The sequence below is a fragment of the Prorops nasuta genome, unplaced genomic scaffold, assembly GCF_024137725.1.
Source record: "Prorops nasuta isolate Cenicafe-Biocafe unplaced genomic scaffold, Cenicafe_Pnas_1.2 PNAS00014, whole genome shotgun sequence".
NCBI lineage: Eukaryota > Metazoa > Arthropoda > Insecta > Hymenoptera > Bethylidae > Prorops > Prorops nasuta.
In genome coordinates, this window is record NW_027116811.1 from 3,899,997 (window position 1) to 3,919,466 (window position 19,470).

At 41.2% G+C, this 19,470-nt stretch overlaps 4 protein-coding genes across 4 annotated transcripts; 2 read left to right on the top strand and 2 right to left on the bottom strand.

Annotated features, from left to right (window-relative positions):
- The first annotated feature begins 2,801 nt into the window (after window positions 1-2,801).
- Window positions 2,802-4,857, top strand: LOC136778695 (NAD kinase 2, mitochondrial-like). The gene is made up of 5 exons (XM_066735793.1): window positions 2,802-3,055; window positions 3,141-3,470; window positions 4,098-4,182; window positions 4,270-4,525; window positions 4,628-4,857. The coding sequence occupies exons 1-5, from the start codon at window positions 2,802-2,804 to the stop codon at window positions 4,855-4,857; spliced, it is 1,155 nt and encodes a 384-aa protein (XP_066591890.1).
- A 4,171-nt stretch (window positions 4,858-9,028) lies between these two features.
- Window positions 9,029-15,305, bottom strand: LOC136778518 (uncharacterized). The gene is made up of 9 exons (XM_066735446.1): window positions 15,172-15,305; window positions 12,729-14,436; window positions 12,547-12,654; window positions 12,132-12,388; window positions 11,836-12,051; window positions 11,600-11,764; window positions 11,134-11,432; window positions 10,590-10,746; window positions 9,029-10,466 (listed from the first exon to the last, which is right to left on the bottom strand). Exons 1-9 carry the CDS (start codon window positions 15,227-15,229, stop codon window positions 10,279-10,281), a joined length of 3,156 nt encoding a protein of 1,051 aa, XP_066591543.1. The 5' UTR covers window positions 15,230-15,305; the 3' UTR covers window positions 9,029-10,278.
- Window positions 15,306-15,913: 608 nt separating this feature from the next.
- Window positions 15,914-17,947, top strand: LOC136778696 (uncharacterized). The gene is given in 10 exon segments (XM_066735794.1): window positions 15,914-16,003; window positions 16,106-16,190; window positions 16,268-16,380; window positions 16,452-16,503; window positions 16,598-16,698; window positions 16,788-16,937; window positions 17,019-17,096; window positions 17,098-17,280; window positions 17,352-17,610; window positions 17,781-17,947. Coding segments are annotated over 10 exon segments (1,278 nt in total).
- LOC136778519 (uncharacterized) lies at window positions 17,893-19,454 on the bottom strand. Its single transcript, XM_066735447.1, has 2 exons — window positions 18,876-19,454; window positions 17,893-18,784 (listed from the first exon to the last, which is right to left on the bottom strand). The coding sequence occupies exons 1-2, from the start codon at window positions 19,017-19,019 to the stop codon at window positions 18,191-18,193; spliced, it is 738 nt and encodes a 245-aa protein (XP_066591544.1). The 5' UTR covers window positions 19,020-19,454; the 3' UTR covers window positions 17,893-18,190.
- Between the last annotated feature and the right edge of the window lie 16 nt (window positions 19,455-19,470).

Genomic DNA, 19,470 nt, shown 5'->3' on the forward strand with positions numbered 1-19,470 from the left:
ATAAGTTAAATAAAGTTAAGCTGAGTAGCAGACAACTGTTAATATAAAAAGCAACTTTAACTTCGTAAGTGACATTATTTGATTATCTTATCTGTCTGGTCGTTGCTTTAGTTTAAGGTTTTATCGGTTAACCTTTGCAATCCGTTTTAGGAAAGCGTACACACATGGTAAAGAGGCAAATGAAAAAAAGGTAAAATTAACAGAGTTTAAGTGCTAGACGAAAATAAAAATCCTTTAAAAAAAAAATATGCCACGAACAATTTTCACTGGCTCTTTATTCTGCTTTTGCCTTTTACAGAGAAACGCAGCTTGAGAAAAACGTCGAGAACGCGACGGCTGTAGATAAAGAGTGAGTTCAGCTTTGTCGTAAAACTGGCAAGCCCTTTTATATATTCCAAGCAACTGTTCGTGCATCTTCCGTTATTCCTGGCTCGAAAGTATCAAAGAAGATACATAAGAGATTCTATCCTACCAACGTGGATAAAATGTGCCGTATGATATGGAATAGTCAAACAATCTAATTTTTATCTTCAGACCTACTTCCTGCAGAGAAGATCACCTCGTAAATAGATGCCAGTATTCCTCAAGTAACGTTCCTATTTATTTATTAAAGAACCCCTCTATCGTCACCAGAAAACTCTAAAGCTCCCATGAGCATCGTCAAGGGCAAAGAATTTCTCCTAATTTTCTTAATTTCAGGAACAAGAGTTCGTCTTCGAGGTGGAGGATCGGACAACGTCGACAAAGCCATTAACCGTAATTGACACTTCGGTATTACACGATTTGACCCCGAAGAATTAACAAGTTTCGCGCGATACTCCCAATAGGAGCAGAATTATTGGAAGATCTAGTCTTCCCGGTGGACGAAAGAAACGACGAATTGGAATTGGATGGCAGCCCGTGGACTTTGGCGAGTGGCAGAGTGGCAGCGGATGCAGAGGACTCGGTGGTTCGGGGAAGGCGAGCAACGGAGCGAGGACGACGTCACTTGGTCCGGAAAGCGCCGTATGCGAGAGAGCAACGGAGTAGGGGGAAAAGAGTTTGCGGCGAGCTTAGCATTGGTCAGTGCACCGCGAGGGAGCGACATACGAGAGTCCTAAGTGGCCTTCGTGGTCAGTGCTCCCAAGCCGGAGAACCGCGCCTAACTTCCTCGGAAACTTGCCTTGCAACCGACGGACCTCAAGTCCAAGCTCAACTCCAGCTTCGAGCCAAGAGCTATAGAGCGCAGTCCAAGCTCGCTACAACGCCAACCACCGCACCAGCCACTCCCAGACGGTGTTGCTGCGGGCGTTGTCAGCCTCTAATGGTACACTGCACTAGCAAGATAGCCCTGCCGCGCCCGGATCCGCTCGCAGAAAGACCTTGCGGCATTCCCTCGCAACTCGAAACAGTCTACACGATCAATGGCCAGATCTCTGCCTGTCAACCTGCGAAGATCATCCCTGCAGTCCCTTCCGAGCCTAAATGTCAACTCGACTCCCGCCCTTGCTGCTCCTCCGCAATCGATAACGCTGTATCGCGTGCTGCGACCAGAGACGAGAGCTTGAAATCTTTGAGTACTTTGCAGGAATTGCTTTCGGATAACAGCGTTATCTCGGAGGAATGTAAAGACTGTCCTGGGGCTAGTAGTGACGATACAGAGTCATGCGATATAGAGCCCTTGGGCAGCAGTCAATTACGTCTAAGAGGAGGATCTAGTCGCGTGTACATGTCGGAAGGCCAAACTACGTCGGGAGATACCTCTCTCTGTTCCGTAGCTTCCGATGCACCTACCGAACGAGGGAGCAAGATCAGTAAGGAATTTGAACTGTCCGATGAGTACCGTCGGTTACCACACGTATGCAATAATAATCGCGACGATCCGTGCACTCTGGGAACTTTTAACTGCTGCAGACCTCGATTCATCGAACCAACCGAGCATCCTGTGATGTGCGATGCTAGAACTCGTGGAGGCTGCAGAGGATCCTGTGGACCAGCCAGACAATCTTATCAAACCAATCGTAGTTGCGGATTCACTCAATACAATTCACAATATTGCCGTTCTCTTGACCAATCAGTTCCTTGTCCACCCCCCTTCTGCCACCGATGTCCCAATTCTACATTCCAATCTTCATTTTGCCTTCCCAACGACGAGGAATCGTGTTGCTGCTCGTGCAGAAGATGCTGTGGTCCAGCTGTTTCCGCTGATTTTATGTGCGGGGCTGAAACAGACCGAGGCTGCTGCATTGCAAATAGTATTAAAGCCAGATCAAGGCCTTGCGAGTAAGTCCTTTTCTTTCGGGGTTCTTAAATCCGCTAAAGTATTTTGTTCCGTAACATCTCTCATCGATTCTTTCAACGTACGTTGACTCATCGATAGGAGTCGTTCTCGATGCAAAGTAATTGTGACGAATTGTAATATGGGACATTTGGTATACTGCGTAGATGCGAATGTCAACCCTGCAGTGGCTTTCGACCGTATAGCGGATGCGGTGGTCAGTCCTGTGGAAGGATATACAGCTGCGCAGGTTCCGGGGGTGGTACGTGCTGCTTCCCAAGAAATACCAAAAGACGATCAGGACCGGAGTGCTGCGGTGTACGAAATCCATGCTGTGGAGGATGCTGTTAGCAATTACTCGCATTCAAAGTCATCCTCTTCATCATCATCCTCGATCGATACCTTCGAATAACCTATATTTTCACGGGAAACATAACACTGCAAACGTGGCTTCTGACGTCATTGGCAAGTATCACATTCAAATACATACATAAATCATAACCTAAAAGCAAATGAAAAAGATTCTTCGGATAAATAAGAGAATATGAGGCTCTCGAATTATTTGCCATGTCGATGTTATAGACCGCAACTTGTACTTGGCATTTCAAAGTTGTCTGCTTGGGAGTTTGTTAAGGCCAGGTATCCTAATTTATGCGACGACGAGCTTAAAAACAGATTGGTGAAACAGGGAAACGATCCCGAGGAGATCCTTAACGAGCATAATTTACAAGTGACGTATGAGAAGAATCTTGGCAGTGTCCTGAAAAAATTGAATATCAATTTTCGTATCCTGAAGAGGTAACGAGTTTTTCTTTTGTCAACATTGCTGATAATCCTTTATGGAAAGAAGCTGACCCACCGAATCGTTATTCGATCAATTTAGAATTAAGGAAGCTAGCGAATGCGTGAGATTGGCTGATTTAATCATACCCATTGGAGGAGATGGAACTTTTCTACTGGCATCCAAGTTGATTACGGACAACACGAAGTCGGTGATAGGTGTCAATCCTTGTCCCGAACCACACTCGAGTATCCTGGCAGCTCCGTTGGAGTACAGCATAGAAATCGAGAAGATGTTCGAAAAATTGCTCTTGGGGGAGTATACATTAATGATGCGGAGTCGGATTCGAGTAGAGATGATTGGGGAAGGACTTTATCGAAAACCATTTCACGTGCACGAGAAGAGTAGAAGCCAGGGAGAGCGAAGAATCGAGTACATATATAATTTAAAAGCATTATGATCTCAGGAAAATACCTACTATATTAGATTCGCTAGGTGTGACCCAGAGACCTGGTAATGTCTTCTAAAAATATCCACGTACACAGATGCGAAACTGGTTAAATCATTATAAAGGACTGGAGTTTCACTAAGCTTCCATTTATATTTGCCGTGGGTGTTCTCCGAGCGATCATTTCTCCGAACTTTTTAAATAAGTAATAAGACTCGTCGATTCTTCATTTTCATAAAGGCCATGATGTGTCTTCATTGCAATGGTAGCCCTCGGAAAGGTAGTTTCTGCAAGTTATAGCTTTATGCACATTATAACTTTGGCAGTTATAACTTGTAAATTACAAGGTTTGCGTAGTTATGACTTATACAAAGAGGTTATAAGTTTCTAAACTGCGCGCTTTGCGAATTTTATGGGGTGATAGTGGGTAGAAAATAGATACACATAAATTTAGAGCTGTCGTCGTCTCAAATTTAATTATCAGCTCAGCGAGCCTATTTACACGGAAAAATCATGCTTTATATATATATATATATATTTTATCACAGATAGCACTACCCTTTTCTCCGTTCATCGATGTACCTTTTATTAATTATGATCAATGCTTATAGCGCTCTGGTAAAATCAACACAGAGGGAAATAGTAAACGCGCTGCAGCCTCGCCGAAGAATTTTGCCTTGGTTAGCGCTAAACGAGGTTAGCAGTTTTGCAAGTAAATCTACAAAATATACTATATATAGCAGTGAATTGATTAAAATGAAGCAAATACCGACACGCGCGTAGGTATTCATGGGGGAGTTTTTGGCACCACGAGCAATCACGTTTAGATTCCAAGCTGACAATAACGAAGAATATACAGTTCGCTCTTCAGGTATTTGTGTATGCACAGGATCTGGTTCTCGTTTTTGGTATCGAGGGATGAATATTCAACCACCGGACACAGTTCAGCAACTGGCTTTGGCCATTGGCAAGAAAATGAACGAAAAGGAAGCCAAAGAAGTCCTCCACGAATATTACAATGCCCTTGATTTTCATCCAGGTACATGTATACCCCTTACCACACGTTATACTTTCCAGCTTTTACATCCGACTGCTATACTAATAAGTTTTTCTATCTTCCTCTTTTTTCTTTTCTCATTAGAGGATCGAAGGATGGCATACATGATTCGTGAAATGTATCGAGCGTCCAATTGGCCGAAACCACGCGATTGTCCCGAGAGACAAATGTGCCACAGGATAACAGTCAAGTCCTGTGGGTTTGACGCGGGTCTTATTCTAGACGGAAGCGTGTCTCTGCCTTTCAACGACGGCACTATTGCTTTCTTCGAGATCCGTCCCGAATACGCTCTTAAAAATATCATATTGACTTGAGCTTGAAAGCTTCGAAATATTCATCGAAAGCTCATCGCACAGAGCTTCGCTCTCATCCCACACTGTGTACGTAAAACACTACACGTCACTATCATAATTGCGTTCAATTTATGATGAATGATAATAAATAATTGACCGGGGATGATTGCAACTAGAGTTTACATTAATTAAACGACTAATTGGTCTGATTAAAGCGTAAAACTAATGATTTGATGGTATAAAACGAAGGCATTATACTATAATAATTGTTAATTGTATAAACAAAGAATAGACAAATGGAGTAAAATTGGACAGTTGGGTATAAAAGCGAGTGGCATCAAAGGTGAAAGTTTTCGGATTGAGTTATTCTTCGAATTCATTCACCGGGGCAGAGTAAGTTTGGCAGGGGCAAGGAAAAGCTGTCTTATTTCTCGTGGTAGGGGGTAACTTAGTCTTTTTCCAGACTAACGCAGAGGGTGAAACTACCTCGATCTCTCTTTCCCGGAGAGTCGAGGAAGAGAACGGTTTCGTCCGGTCTTCCATTAACCCAGTAATTTCGGTTTTGGCCGAACCGCAGACATACCGACCTACGAGCCCTGCCGGTCTTCCTGTATATATATATATATATATAGTACGATACGTCCATGTATGGAAACACGCCGACGCGCGAGAATGTGTACATATTCCTCCACTCTCTGCCTGAGTGCATCAAGCTCGTTCTACTCGGGGCAAAAGTTGTGGGCACTTGAGACACAGGATACTGGCTGAAGCCTTTAGTAGATACGTCCTTTTCGGTCCAAAGAATAAACCACTGGCAATAAAAGAGTTGCTGAACGCTACATCGAATAATATCATTCTCATAAATCCAAGATTATCTTACGAATGTCGGATCTAACTTAAACTTGGACCACTGCTTCGCTCATTTGCAATATCATTGTTTACTCGCTCCAAGGTTCTTCCTTTGTACATTCCAGCCGCAATATAGTGTGGAAACGTTTCGTGATTCAATTTATGTGTGATTTATACTCACAGCTTTAAGGTCCTCGAAGGGAAAGCAATAAGGTATAGCTATACTATTGGAGTCTAGTGCTTAAGAAGAGATTACGTCATTAAGTTATTAAGATAGAAATCCAATTGAATTCCTCACGGATCAAGGCCGGGACTCATTAATCTTACGAAAGACCCAATCTGTAAGGACAATAGTAGTCTACTCCAGACGCGCCTTCATCAAGGACAAAAAACGTGCGGCCAACGAAGAACAACCAACGTCGACCAACCCTTTGTACTTTCTAATTGAACATCGTAGTCTCTCTTGAAACTTTCTTCAGCCGCTGTCTAAAAATCCTCCTATTCGTGTAAGGTCAAGACTGTAGCCGCTGGCTAATCCAAATTTCCTAATTCTTATAAAGACGGAATAAAATTACTCTCTATGCGAGTCAATAGAATTTTTATTACTATAATAATATCCAGCTGGCACGAGGAATTCTTTTTGAAATCCATTTTACAACAGTGGAATTAAATTATTTCTAGGAAAGAAAGCTCCTAATTTTATATTGTTATTAGGAAATGTTTTACAATCCCTAAAGAATTCTTTTGTAACTTCTTAACCTATACATTTCCAAAACTGTTCTACAAGAATTCTTCTTCGTGATAGCTGGGATCGTTGAGTGATATTTTATTATAGGTTTACATTAGAGTTCTCAATGAACTCGACACACGAAATATTTTTTTACTCTCGTATCACATATGTGTACATGAGCAGGACTGAGTTAAAATAGAATTTTGCATTCCGTTTGCGTAGCATTGGCTCAGTATTAGATCCCATCGAACAGTTTCCTTCGCATCTGGATAATCCGCTGCATCTACTCCTCATTCGACTTCTTGTCAAAGTCATAGACCCACGAAGCGAGCAGTCGTGCCACTAATACAAACGCCTGTGTACCGAACACACGCATGCCTATAGCTATCATCCATCTAAAAACGCCCCAGACTGTGAAAAAACTCGGCTAAATTATTTGTTAGAAAATTTTGTTCGTTTCTCTTTGATATTTCGCTTTCCTAAAATTGAATTGCAGCATATATTTTTTCTATTAAAATAGTTAATAATAGTTTATCGATGAGCTATAATTAATACGAGATCAGTATCGAGGATTATTAAGGCAATTAATCGGTTTACAAGAAAATGTTCATTAAAATGGTAGATGGAGGTAACTTGTTAAACGATAGCAGAGGCTGTAAATTTGTCAAGAATAGAACGCTCTGCAGCCCGAGTTACCCGAGACTGTTTCTTTGGACCGTATACTGGCCACCCGTAAGATTTATTTGCCGACCAGCGGTAAAGCGTTAATTCGGATCGCAAAGATCGAAAAAGAAATGTGAAACGTTCAAGCACAAAGCAAGCAAGATAAAATCGAGTGAAACGGAAGAATCGAGCTCCATAGAAACGAAGGAAAAGTAAAGAGAGGGCGGTGAGTGTTTGTGGGCTATCAGAGATTTTACTCATTTCATTTGCTACGAATCAACCTGAATTTTATTTTCTCTTCGTTCTTCCAATTTGCTTGTGCGTTAATACATTTTGATCTTCCTCTGTGGTGCTTATTCGCTGTACCACACGATCCCCATGCGAATTCCCTCAATTACCGAAAGATAAAACGATCCGTGTTCCCAATAATTGGGAAAAACGAAACACACTCTTTGTTTATAAATAAAACTTTCGCGTTTATTTGGCGCAATGCGCATACACGCTTTATTTTCTAAACTAGGAATTAGCGGGGGTGGGAGGGGGAGGAGGAGAGAAGCTATAATGTATGCGTGAAAGTGGGGAATGAGAGAAACTAATATTTAAAATGTTGCAGTAGGCGTGCTATATACACGCTGAGAGTAGGAACTTGGGAGCTGGGGAAACAATAATTACAGGCGTCGTACTTGAGAAAAATGGAGGTTTTTTTAGTCGGATGGTAGTTTCACGGGGGTTGGCCATAAATCGCGTAGTGGTATTCGAAGGAGAGCGCGTAGTAGGCGGCTGAGCGGAAAGCGATGGCCTTTTAAAACGCCCCCGCTATGAAATAAATTGGTGGCGGCCGGCGTGTTTACACGTTGGACGAAATTAAAATTCCTGAAGTGTAGCTAAGCAGGCCGACAACGATGCCCAGTCGTGTAAGGGCTGGCTGCGCGAGAGGAACTTGATGGGAAATGGAGCTGCCGTTGGCGAATGCAGGTGTGGCGTCGCGATAGTGTTAGTAGCGTCAGTTCAAGGCCCGAAGGAGAATTGTGTTTAATTAATGACCGGGCTAATTAAAAGCCCAAAGAAAAATACATCCACCCTCGCGATGTAGCCTACCAGCACCCGTATCCCTTTCTCTCTCTCTCTTCATTCCCGCCCCCCCCCCCCCCTTCGCCGTTTCACCCCCGCCCCAAACCCACCCTATTACCGTCTCTATAACCAGATGCCGTTGGTGTAAACCCTTTAAAGCACTCGTTCGGTGTTAATTCACAAAAGTGCTCTGGTTCTGGAATGCGAACTAGCAACGCCGTCAGCGTACTGGCTGACTGGCACACACACACACACACACACAGGCAATAATCGTGTACAGTGCTCTTTTCCCTCGTTTTCTCTCTCTCTCTCTCTCTCTCTCTCTCTCTCTCCCTCTCTCCCTCTGCTCGATCATTTCTCCTTCAAAACTTGAAACTCTTTATGCTTGTTGCGAACTTCAAGTCCCCCTAGTTCGAGCAGGTCCTCTCGAACACACGCACACGTACACTCTCACTTTGAATCTTCCTAATTTAGAATATTGAAAGGTAGAAAATTTTTAATTGTCTCTGCATATAAATCCAGCCAATACCAGATTAACCGACCGGTAGCACGAAAATGTTTCTGAGTATACACATATATATTTAATATCTAATATTAAAACCTGCTTAACAACAAAACAAGCGCAAAATTCCAGCAATTAATATCCTCTTGGAATATTTTCATAAAGAACCAAACCACACTGATATTTGAAAGCACGAACAAAATACTCTATACTCTATATCGCTATTATTAATAAGGCTAATAATTAATTATACATACATCGATATTATTGACTATGCGCATAAATCATATTCGTTCCATGAATATTATCAATCATTTATTAATTCATATTTGTGTGTGTGTGTATTATATACGTATACAAATAAACATTTCTCCTTTTAATGATATCATAGATGAGAAGTCGAAAGTTTAACTCTATACAATGGCGAATGATTAATAAATCGTTTTTGGGAATCTGGTTTATTACAAGGCTTATACTCGAACAGTAATTTCATTGGAGATTATTGAATCTTTGCAATAGAGGCGCGATAAGTTTGCATTACACAAACGAGTCTGAGCGTTATAATCGCATAGTGGCTTACCGATGAGCAGACATACGCATCCTATTTACGTATGAATCGTGCCGAGAGTAAACATGGGTTCCCGGAGACAAACATGCATGTTCGCACATATTATCGTCACGCGTAATATTATAGCAACGTTATCCAACATTTGCTCATTGCAATGCATATACCAATGCAGATGTCCTAATTAGGTGATTAACGGAGATGGAATAATCAGAAGGGGTGCATGCCACGTTATAGTATATATATATATATATATATATATATATATAGTATAATGCGCATATATCTATTCTACACGAAGACGCGAGCGACCAATCACAGATTCGAGTATCGATTTTTGCCAACAAACAACAATGCAACTGCGTTGATTTGGAGCGAAGAACACGAATTTTCTCTGCTCCGTCCCACCAGCGCCATCTGTAAACGAGCTAAAATTTTTCCATCACCATGCACTATGTATATACTCTTTGACTCGATTTACCATGAAGACTGCACTAAAGCAAAGCAGCTCGTAAAACAAAGTCCATGCGGGTATATCGGTACCATCGAAGATAATCTGCAGGATACCAAGAGGATACCCCCGGTACTCTAGAATTTCCAACAAAAAAGCCTCAAGCCAGGGGAGCTCTGCGTTACAAATGACTGTTGGCGTTATAAATAACGCTGCGTTACTAATTTAGATTACCCGTCCGATAAAACTGCTGTACATATATACATATGCAGGACATTCGTCACGAACGGTTAAAAACGATTGGACCAACTTCACAATGGATCAAGTAGCGTGTAAATGCATTGTCTTTTTTTTCTCGTCCTCTGTATTTCAACAATAATGTAATAGTAGGTATTGTACAAATTATGAAAGCTGAAGTTTAATAAAATAATATCCCTTACGTAATAGTAGTAGGCATTGTATGAGTATTTCTGTGCAACGAACAAATACTGCGGTGCACTACACGAGTATAGCGTAGTACACGCACGGAATACGAGCTAAATGGCACTTATCGCTTTTTCCATCACTTTTAATTGCATCGTTTCGACGTTCACACCCGAACTCTCCGTGCGTTAAGCGTTGACGTAATGACTACGTATCCAGTCGCGGAAGGAGCTGACGTACGTGAAGCCAACGTAGGACTCGTAATCACAGTAGTCGTTCTTAACTGGACTGACGCTCACTATACCACGCAGGTACCAAATTCCATTCATTTGGAAGCACAAGCCGCCACCACTGTCCCCCTCGCAAAGACTCGATCCTGCAATTTCAAGTTTCTAAGTAACTCCACGCGTCTGCGTTATCTTATATCTATACATCTAGATCGAATTTAATGTAATAGAAGTAATAACATTAGAAGACTCCCGTGCTGGAGGAGCATTACCGTTCAAATATCCAGCGCAGAATTTATCAGATGTAATATATCCACGGAAATCCGTGGGAACTGCTGATAAACACTGATCATACGGTACGAATGGAAGATTTACTTCCTGCAGGCTCTCGCTCGCTATACCTTCCTGCGTTTTCCCCCATCCGACTGCCTTTAACAGAAATAAAAGAGAGAATTTTAACGCTCGGCAATCGATACTCGATTGGATCGATCGAGATCGCGGCACGACGAGAATTCTTGGAAACTCGTCCATGTTGATCAACGTCCGCAGATAAGAAGCGATTCTTAACTGATTATTACACTCGTAACTAATTTAACAAGTTGCTCGAATTCTCCATGTAGAATGCACTATTAACTATTAACAGAAGCTTCCAACTTGTAACTACACGACTGTGTTAAGCGAGTCGAGTGCACTGTACCAACAACTATATACGAGGCGTTTGCTTAACGATCGATAAAGCTGCATTAATTAAAGTGGATCAACATAGCAATTAGCGAACTCAATAATTAGTACGGGATACAACTTGAATTTCCTTACCTTTCCAGTTTGTCCAACTCGCAGTTGTGCGTGCTCGTACGTATTATCCCAGTCTAAGCAGATTGGCCTAACCAAAGCGGTCAGCTCCAGTGGCGTTTTCAACTTCAGCAATGCGATATCCTGGGCAAAGTTTCCCCTGGCCCCTATGTACCGATCTCCCAACTCGATCTCTTCCACGAATGCCTTTTGCTGATAATTTTCACTCTTGTACCAGCTACGGTAGTGTTTACCAGCGGCCACTCCGAAATTTGTCTCATCCCGTAGTTTATTTTTACTCTCGTCGAAAAAGCAATGCGCAGCTGCAGGTGCGAGAGAAAAATGTAATTAAGAGGCGAGCCATGATCAAAGCTTACGAGGGAGTACATAATAGAGGCATTACATAAATATAATATCCCTATATATACATATAGTAAAGCCCGTTACGCGTGTGTTTTTATGTTTAATTCTCTGCGCAGAGAAATCTTACCGGAAAGAACGAGATTATTCGCTATGAGCGTTCCTCCGCATATCTGCTCGTATCTGCCGTGATAGTTTTTGTTATAGATGCCAACGTGCCACGGAAAGATCCCAATTTTAGCGTCAAACCCGTTTACGACTAATGTGTTGCCACGCGATGTGGCTGTCCCGCATTCTGGAAGAAAAAAATCGTGGATATTGAAATTCTTCAGATATTTCTTGCTCCGGTTGATTTGACAAATATACCTGGGAGACATCGGAAGATGGTTCGATTCCACAGGCCATCTTCGAGGCACTCTACTTCTCTGTAGGCTGGGTCGTTGGTAACCGGAAGTTTGTAGGAGTGTTTGCATGCCAAAGTTGCACGCGTACCTGGCATTATTGACTCATCGCAGGACACCACGCTTCCTTTGTACGTGCACGTTATATCCACCGTGGTGCTGCTCAAGGGCGTGCACGTTTCTGACAAAAAATTTCTTTCGTGTGATTTGCCAAAGAATCACATATCAATTTTTTATCAACTGTGTATATATTACACTTACTAAGGCAAGATGGTGGTTTGTACCATTCGTCATTGACGCATACAGAAATTGTATTCCCGTCCAAAACGTAGCCCTCCCTGCAGGTGTAATTGAGGATACTGTTTCTGGGTACATTGTCACCTGGTTCCTTATCGCAGGGTAAGTCACATCCACCCAACTCGTACGTACCTCCGTCAGGCTGACTCGGTAATACGCATCCATTCCTATCCGAATCCCTGTTCTTTTTCCTGTACCTTTCGGTCGTTGAGTCAGAGGCCCTGTTTCAACATTTACACATAGTCATCATCGAGTTTAAGCCCGATCAACGTATCTATACAATTAACCTACACGTACACACACACACACACATGCACTTGTATTCCAGAACTGGTTATGAAACGGTAGAAATCTTCGATTTATACGCAAATATACTTACGTAACGCAGTCGGCCTCATCGCTAGAATCACGGCAATCAACTCGGTTGTCACATTTCATTCGGATCGGCAGACATTCTCCAGTTCCACAGAGAAATTCGTTCCTTTTGCTAATATTGTGATAAAATTCGTTTAAATAAGTATCGTTCCCTTCTCTCGCGTCTCATTGGGCTTTTACCATTACCTGCATCTGGGTCTATTGGTTTCACCGGAAGAATCATTGTTTCCTCCATTATGATTAGTGGAGGCATTGCGGTGAGGTCTTTCAGGTTCGCTGGTATCAGAATTGTTGGGACCACTGAAATCTTCGTTATCGGCGTTGTTCAACGGTCTGCCACCGCTCGAAGGTCTTCTAGTAGTGCCACTGTTGTAATTCTGCGTTCCTTTCTGATTATTATTCGAAGGTTTCCTCGTAGATCTCTCGGTCTCGTAACGATCGTCGTTGTAAAAATTATTCTGGGTGGTGGTTTCGCGATATCCCGGTCTTGGCGTCGATGTTCTCCCATAATTACTAGTCGAGCCATCGGCTGAATTCGAAGGTCTTCTTCTATCATTCGAAGCATTCGTGCCTTGGTTGGAACCTGACCCAGGCTGACGTCCTCTGTCATTGTACCGATCGCTGGGAATTCCTACCTCGGAAAAACCAGAATCTTCATAATAAGTTCCTTTATTGTTGCTTGGCGTTGGATTAGCTCGATTATTATTATTATTATTATTATTTTCATAAGAATTATATCGATCGTCAGTCGGTGGCCTTGCATTGGAATTAGGTCTCGTCGATGACCCCGGACGATAACCTCCAGCGTTGTTTTTATTCCCAGTATGCTGATTCGTAGTTACGTGAGATTCTGCGTTGTACGGATCGTCTCTCGATGGTCTAATGGTTGATGGTCTCGCGGTGATAATTGGACGATTGGAAGTCGGACGATATTCTTCATCTCGCTCTTGATTGCTATTCGTTGCACCGTACTGCGATCCAAAATTATTTCGATCATTGCTGGATGGCCTTGAGCTCGACGTGGTTCTTGAAGGTTGACGATATCCGTCATTGGAACTGCCGTAATTGGAATTTTCACTTTGACGAGATCCAGAATTGTATCTGTCCCCGTTCGTTGGTCCTTTGGATCTTAAGAAATGATAACGTTCTTCATTGTTGTTTTCTGATGATGTGGATACAGGCTGATATCTGTCATTGCTGTTTTCAATTCCCGATGTATCGGAATGATACCGATCGTCACTGGCTGGTCTACCGGACGGTCTGTAAGCTTCCCTGCCATTATCAGTCTCGTCGTAAACGTGTGAATTTCCATAACCACCACCGGAAGTGGATGGTCTGCCTCTGGAAGTATCCCTGATGCTCGAGCTATGACGGACGCCATTGCTATTCAGCTTCTTATTAGTTTCCAAATATCCCGTGTTTTCAAAATTATTGTTGTCAGGTGGTATTGCATCCCTGACCAACGCGCTTATTCTCGAAATTTCAGCATCTAGTTGATCCTTATCGTAGTGATTTGGGTCAGCATAATCATTTCTGACTGTAGGACTTGTAAAATACGGTGCAACCTGGGCCACCGGTGCAATCGGCGCAACCGAACCGATAGGACCACCAGCATTCCATGAGTTAAGTGTACCACTGTTGAACCTTACAGGGGCGTTATAATAATTTGGTCCATATGGTCTGGGGCTGTTCGATAAATCGAGAGAATCGATTATGGGTAATCCATTAGGAACTTGTCTATTGGATGAACGCAAACCCCCGACATTGGTATCCAACGTGATCTTCAGAGAAATCTGTCCACCTCCAGGATCAATTGCTTTGTTGCTGAATTGGTGCTCGCCTATGTAAGGAGCTGCTCCTTGTCGTCTCGGTCTTTCCGCATCCGCATAGCTCCCTGTGTGTCACATATTCATTCGATTAAGAACTCTACTTATCACACGACAGCAGAGTATCATTTTACCGTCGCTTCATCATCGTATCGAATCATGATTATAAAAGAATCGCGTATATATAACAATCGCGAATATGGGGTATGAATGTGTAGACGCGATTATTTCACATTAAAGTCAATTAATACAGAGGAACTGCCCGATTAAATGGAATCGACGCTCGGCTCGATATTAACCACAAAACACAAATTGCATAATGAAAATTAGCGAGCACGTACATATGTGTGCATGCGTGTATGCCACAAGGACACGTATATATCTACAAACACAACGATTTGCCGTAAACCTTTCAAAACGAATTTCAACTGACCAGTTTAATCCTTGAATAGGAAACACTTTAAACCTTATGTATACCTGGAATTCACGTAAATTTATGGTCAAACGAGTAGACACTCCAGCGTCGAATCTCATTTGCCAAAAACAAATTTACGTTTCTACACTCTGGTTACGTTTAAATTTGGTTGAAAATTCCAAGAGTAATGGAAAATAAATATTAAATTAACGAGGAAGAATGCTGCTCGATAGCTGCTACAATAATGCCTCTGTCACTAATTATTTCTTTATTATACCGAACGATGATTTTGAGCCCCTCGAGCACTCGCTTTTAACTCGAGTGATGCGGATTTAGTGGGAAGAGTATTAATTAGAGATGCATTACACATACTACAATATGTACTCACGCGACGCCAGAAGAACTATTAGTGTAAGGAACGACGATAAAAAAGCAAGTATATTCATAATGCGCTAAAGATGCGCCACCATTGCGAGCACCGCTCAAAGCCAGCGAGTAACTGATCGGAGAGCAGCAGAAGAGAAACAGGTCGGGGTCGAGGCGATCAGGGTCGGGAGTCCCACCAAGATTCCTGGGAATGCCCAACCAGATTATTCCACGATTTAGCCTGACTGCTTGGAGGCTATGCGATTAACATAAGACACTTAAAAACACTGGCAAAACAAAAATCAGCAAATTAGCTATACATTCTCCTGAAAATATACGAATAGATGACGTATACAATTTTACTGCTATCTCTACGATTCCAATTTTCCTCTTAAATAATTTATCGATTCACCTCTGCTTGTTATATATAGAAATATACGCATCGAGCTATATGATACACGACACTCTTCATATATTTCTTCTTTATTTTTTTAATAATATACAAAACACTGTAATTCTTCGTACTCTTTGCTGTTTTTTAAAACTGCTCTTCGGCATAAAAACTGAGAGCAGGTTTCCACTGTGTAGAGTGGCGAAAGAGGAGGAGCGTGTGTTGTGATGATATATTCAGACTGGAATCTGCATTGTTTTTTGCACTAACCTGCAACTTTGGTGCAAAAACATAATTTTTCAGTGGCTGTGTTATTAATTTTCGACGACGTATTTCTTTGCCAGAAAGGTTGACGCCAAAAAGATATAGACCAATGGAGGTCCTCCTGCATAACCATGGTGCGAAGCACGTCTATACGGTTCCCGAAGGTCTGCGGGAATTATGCATGGATATTTCTCGCGAGGTAGGGTCGTTAGTTCTGATCTCTAGTACTTTTTCTGCTGTTTCATTCGGAAAGAATTAACGCTGAGCATAATGTTGCATAGATTTCTTATCGATCGTACAGGTTCTACGTTCTCAGCCGGATAATATTTACGAATTCATCGCTGATTACGTGGATGACCTATTTATTACGCGTGAAAATGCTAAAGGTACGCTGTACACTTTTTAAATCTAGTAAGATAAACTTGGAATAATGCAGTTTCATCGATGATTTCGTTTTCTGCAGTCGCTGTGAAGGTGGTAAATAACATTTTACTTGAAAGCGAAGCTATCGTTAATTTACTTTATCGAACAGGGTTTAGCCTCGAGCAAATAGCTGCAGCTGCGCCTCAATTACAAGTACGAGATTTCGTTCTTATTGAAATAAATACTCTTGATTAATAGCTTCTTTTGCAAAATGATATTTTAAGCATCAATTTCGCCAATATTTGGACGCGGTCGATACCTCTAATGTGTGCGATGGTAATAATTTATTATATCGTCTCTGAGCTGATTTTCTATCGATGTACATTATAAGTAAACATTTTTTATATTTATCCTGACTCGCATTTTTCAGACTCGACTTGTCACAAGGAATCAAAAATGTCAATTCGCGTGATTTTAGAAGGCACCGGTGTAACGGTGGATCGAGCTGAACGAGCTGCTGTAATAATACAAGTTGGATATCAAAGAAATTCCGTTACATACGCCGAATAATAGAAAATTCGAGTTTTCCATTTTTCAAAGCAATCACGTAAAAATTGCAGAATGCCTTTCGTGCTCATTGTAAGAAAATGTTATTGGAAGAAGCACAAGGGAAAATTTTATGGCAGAAAGCAGTTGGAAATACTGTTAATATCCTGAAAAAAGCTGGAGTATCGCAGGAAGAAGCTTCCAAAGCTGCGAAGCTCATTCAAGTATGAATTTCAATTCAACATAATCTCCTGAGTATTGCATTATAAAAGTCATACTAATACCTGTGTATACCTGTAATGTAGGCTGCTTACCGCGGATATTACACCCGAAGAAATATGAAATTACAGCGAGGTAAGAGCAGATATCAGTTCGGAGAAAATGGCAATTTAGCGGTTAATTAAGCATTATATTATTCTTATTATCCAAGAAATTGAAACGAGAGATGGGAATGATGTCGTTCCTCAGTCAACGCAAACCATTCAAGCTATCGCGTGGCTAGAAATGATTTTCCAAGATTCTGGATTGAGCTATGAGATTGCTAACGATGCAGCCATTGTCATTCAAGTCATTATTTCGTCTCTTATCAATTATTATTAATACACTATAAACTTGCTATATTACGATTGCCTTTGTAGAAAGCCTACAGGGCTTATAAAGAGTATCAGAAGAAGAAATTTAGTTATGCGGTACAGAGGGTAGTATCTACTCAATCTATGGTGGTGGGGGCAATTGTTGAAACTTTGCGTGAAAGAGTGTTCGAAAAAGTGTTGTCGCGTAAAGATATCCCCACGGAATATGGAAGTCGCGAAGAAATGGAAGAAGCTGGCGAAAAACTTCGATATACTTATAAAGACCACTTGAGAAAATCACGTATATCGAAAGAGTCTGTGGAAGGTAAAGTTTCTCTTTTATTAACTTTTTATTTTTAAAATAGAAAACATGGTAGAAATCGCCGAGTAAAATTTTAATTTGTAGCGAGTACGTAGTGTATGAGTTACACTAAAATTATTTTTTGTTGTTGCTTGAATAAATGAGTGATGTATATTCTTCGTTGTTAAAAAAAGAACATGACAGCGAATGGATGGAAAGCAACGAATCTGATTTGTCGAAAGAAAAGGATGCGATGGACGCGCAAGAAGCAATGCATGGTACGGACTTTCAAGAACCGGAATCTTTGAGGAAAGAATATTTTGAACAGGATGAATGGTACGAAGGGAACAATGACCAGTGAATAAGTTATACAGAGCTCCAAGAATGTTCAATGGAAGAAATGAAATGAATAAAATAATTCAGACGTCATTAAAATTTTTAATAGAAAACTTCTTTGTGTACAATTCATTGAAATAAATTAAATATAATAGAGTCATGTAAACGTTTAGAAAATCGTAAACTGGATCGAAATAAAATTAAATAGACTTTTAAGAATAACTCGAGTACCGAAAACGTACATCGGCTTTGTCAGTGGGGCAAGGTCTTAAAGTATTCTCTCTTTCGCGTGCAAAACTCGTTTGGAGTTTACGGGAAAATTTTTATCGTGAGGAGCTATAAAATCTCCGTGACACTTGCAAATACCACTGGTATAGGATAGCTGAGATCGAGGAAAATTTCCGTCAACATCGTATCGCCAGGCATTTCGAAAATTCTCACATCTATGAATGGCATCCTTGTAGGTTTTCTTATTTTTACAGGGATTCAGTTTATCAGAATACTTGGCCTCTACTTTCTTCTTGGTTTTAAACTTTTCCACCAAGATAGACATAGAGTCTTTGTGATTGATGACACCAACGTTGTCGCTAGATTCTTCGTTGTTGTCGTCGTCGCTATCTTGAGCGCTTGGTCTTAGTTTGGAATCTTTGATGCAGCAGCTGAGAGTGCATAAATAGTTATCCTTGGCATGCATTTTATCCAACCAAGCGTTTGTTTGCTGATTTAACGTGAAACTTTTCTTAGACGGGAGTTCCTGCCCCGTTGCCGTTTTACCATGCACATTTGATTTGTTTTTGCACTTTTGCGATAATGCTGCTTTACCCTCGTACTGACGTATTCTCTCCGTGCAACGACGTCTCTCCTAGTCATGTAATGTAGCATAATTTACAGTAACACCAAAAGTTAGTCAAGAGTTTAAGTTTAATAACAGAGAGTGTACAGTCATAATTCACCGTTAAATCCGCATAAGAGCGTTCCTGTGATTCTTTGGGATGGACTTCGTAACCATAATTTGTCGGAAAGATTTCTCGAGCACGTCTAAACGCTACTGCAGCTGCTGCGAACTCTTGGGGTGTGGAGGATGATACTTTTGGCATTGTTCATACAAATATCGAACTCTGTTGACCATCCCTTTGGTGCTTGCAACTGAAACTTCCATTCAAGAGTTAGTTTTACTTAAGTAGTCAAGCGTGTCCAAACTTTATGCAATTGTCAAGTCAAATGGAGTATTTGGTTATAATCGATTGGAGGAGAATACACATATCACACGCGTGAAGATGCAGAGGACAAATTTTACTACTCCATTGAAAGCGTCTTCGTTTTTCAACATAGAGTGCGTTTTGGAAAATTTCTTTTTTTTAACAAATAGCTTTAATATACACATTCGAACGATTTAAGATTTTTTTTGGAAATTATGAACAATCTGATTAAGTTTCTTAAGACAATACTGCTTGACAAGTCATCTAATATACTTGACTTGCAAACGGACTAACAAAAGTTATAGGGTGGCAGATAAATTTATAAACGAAGACCATATCTACTCTACTC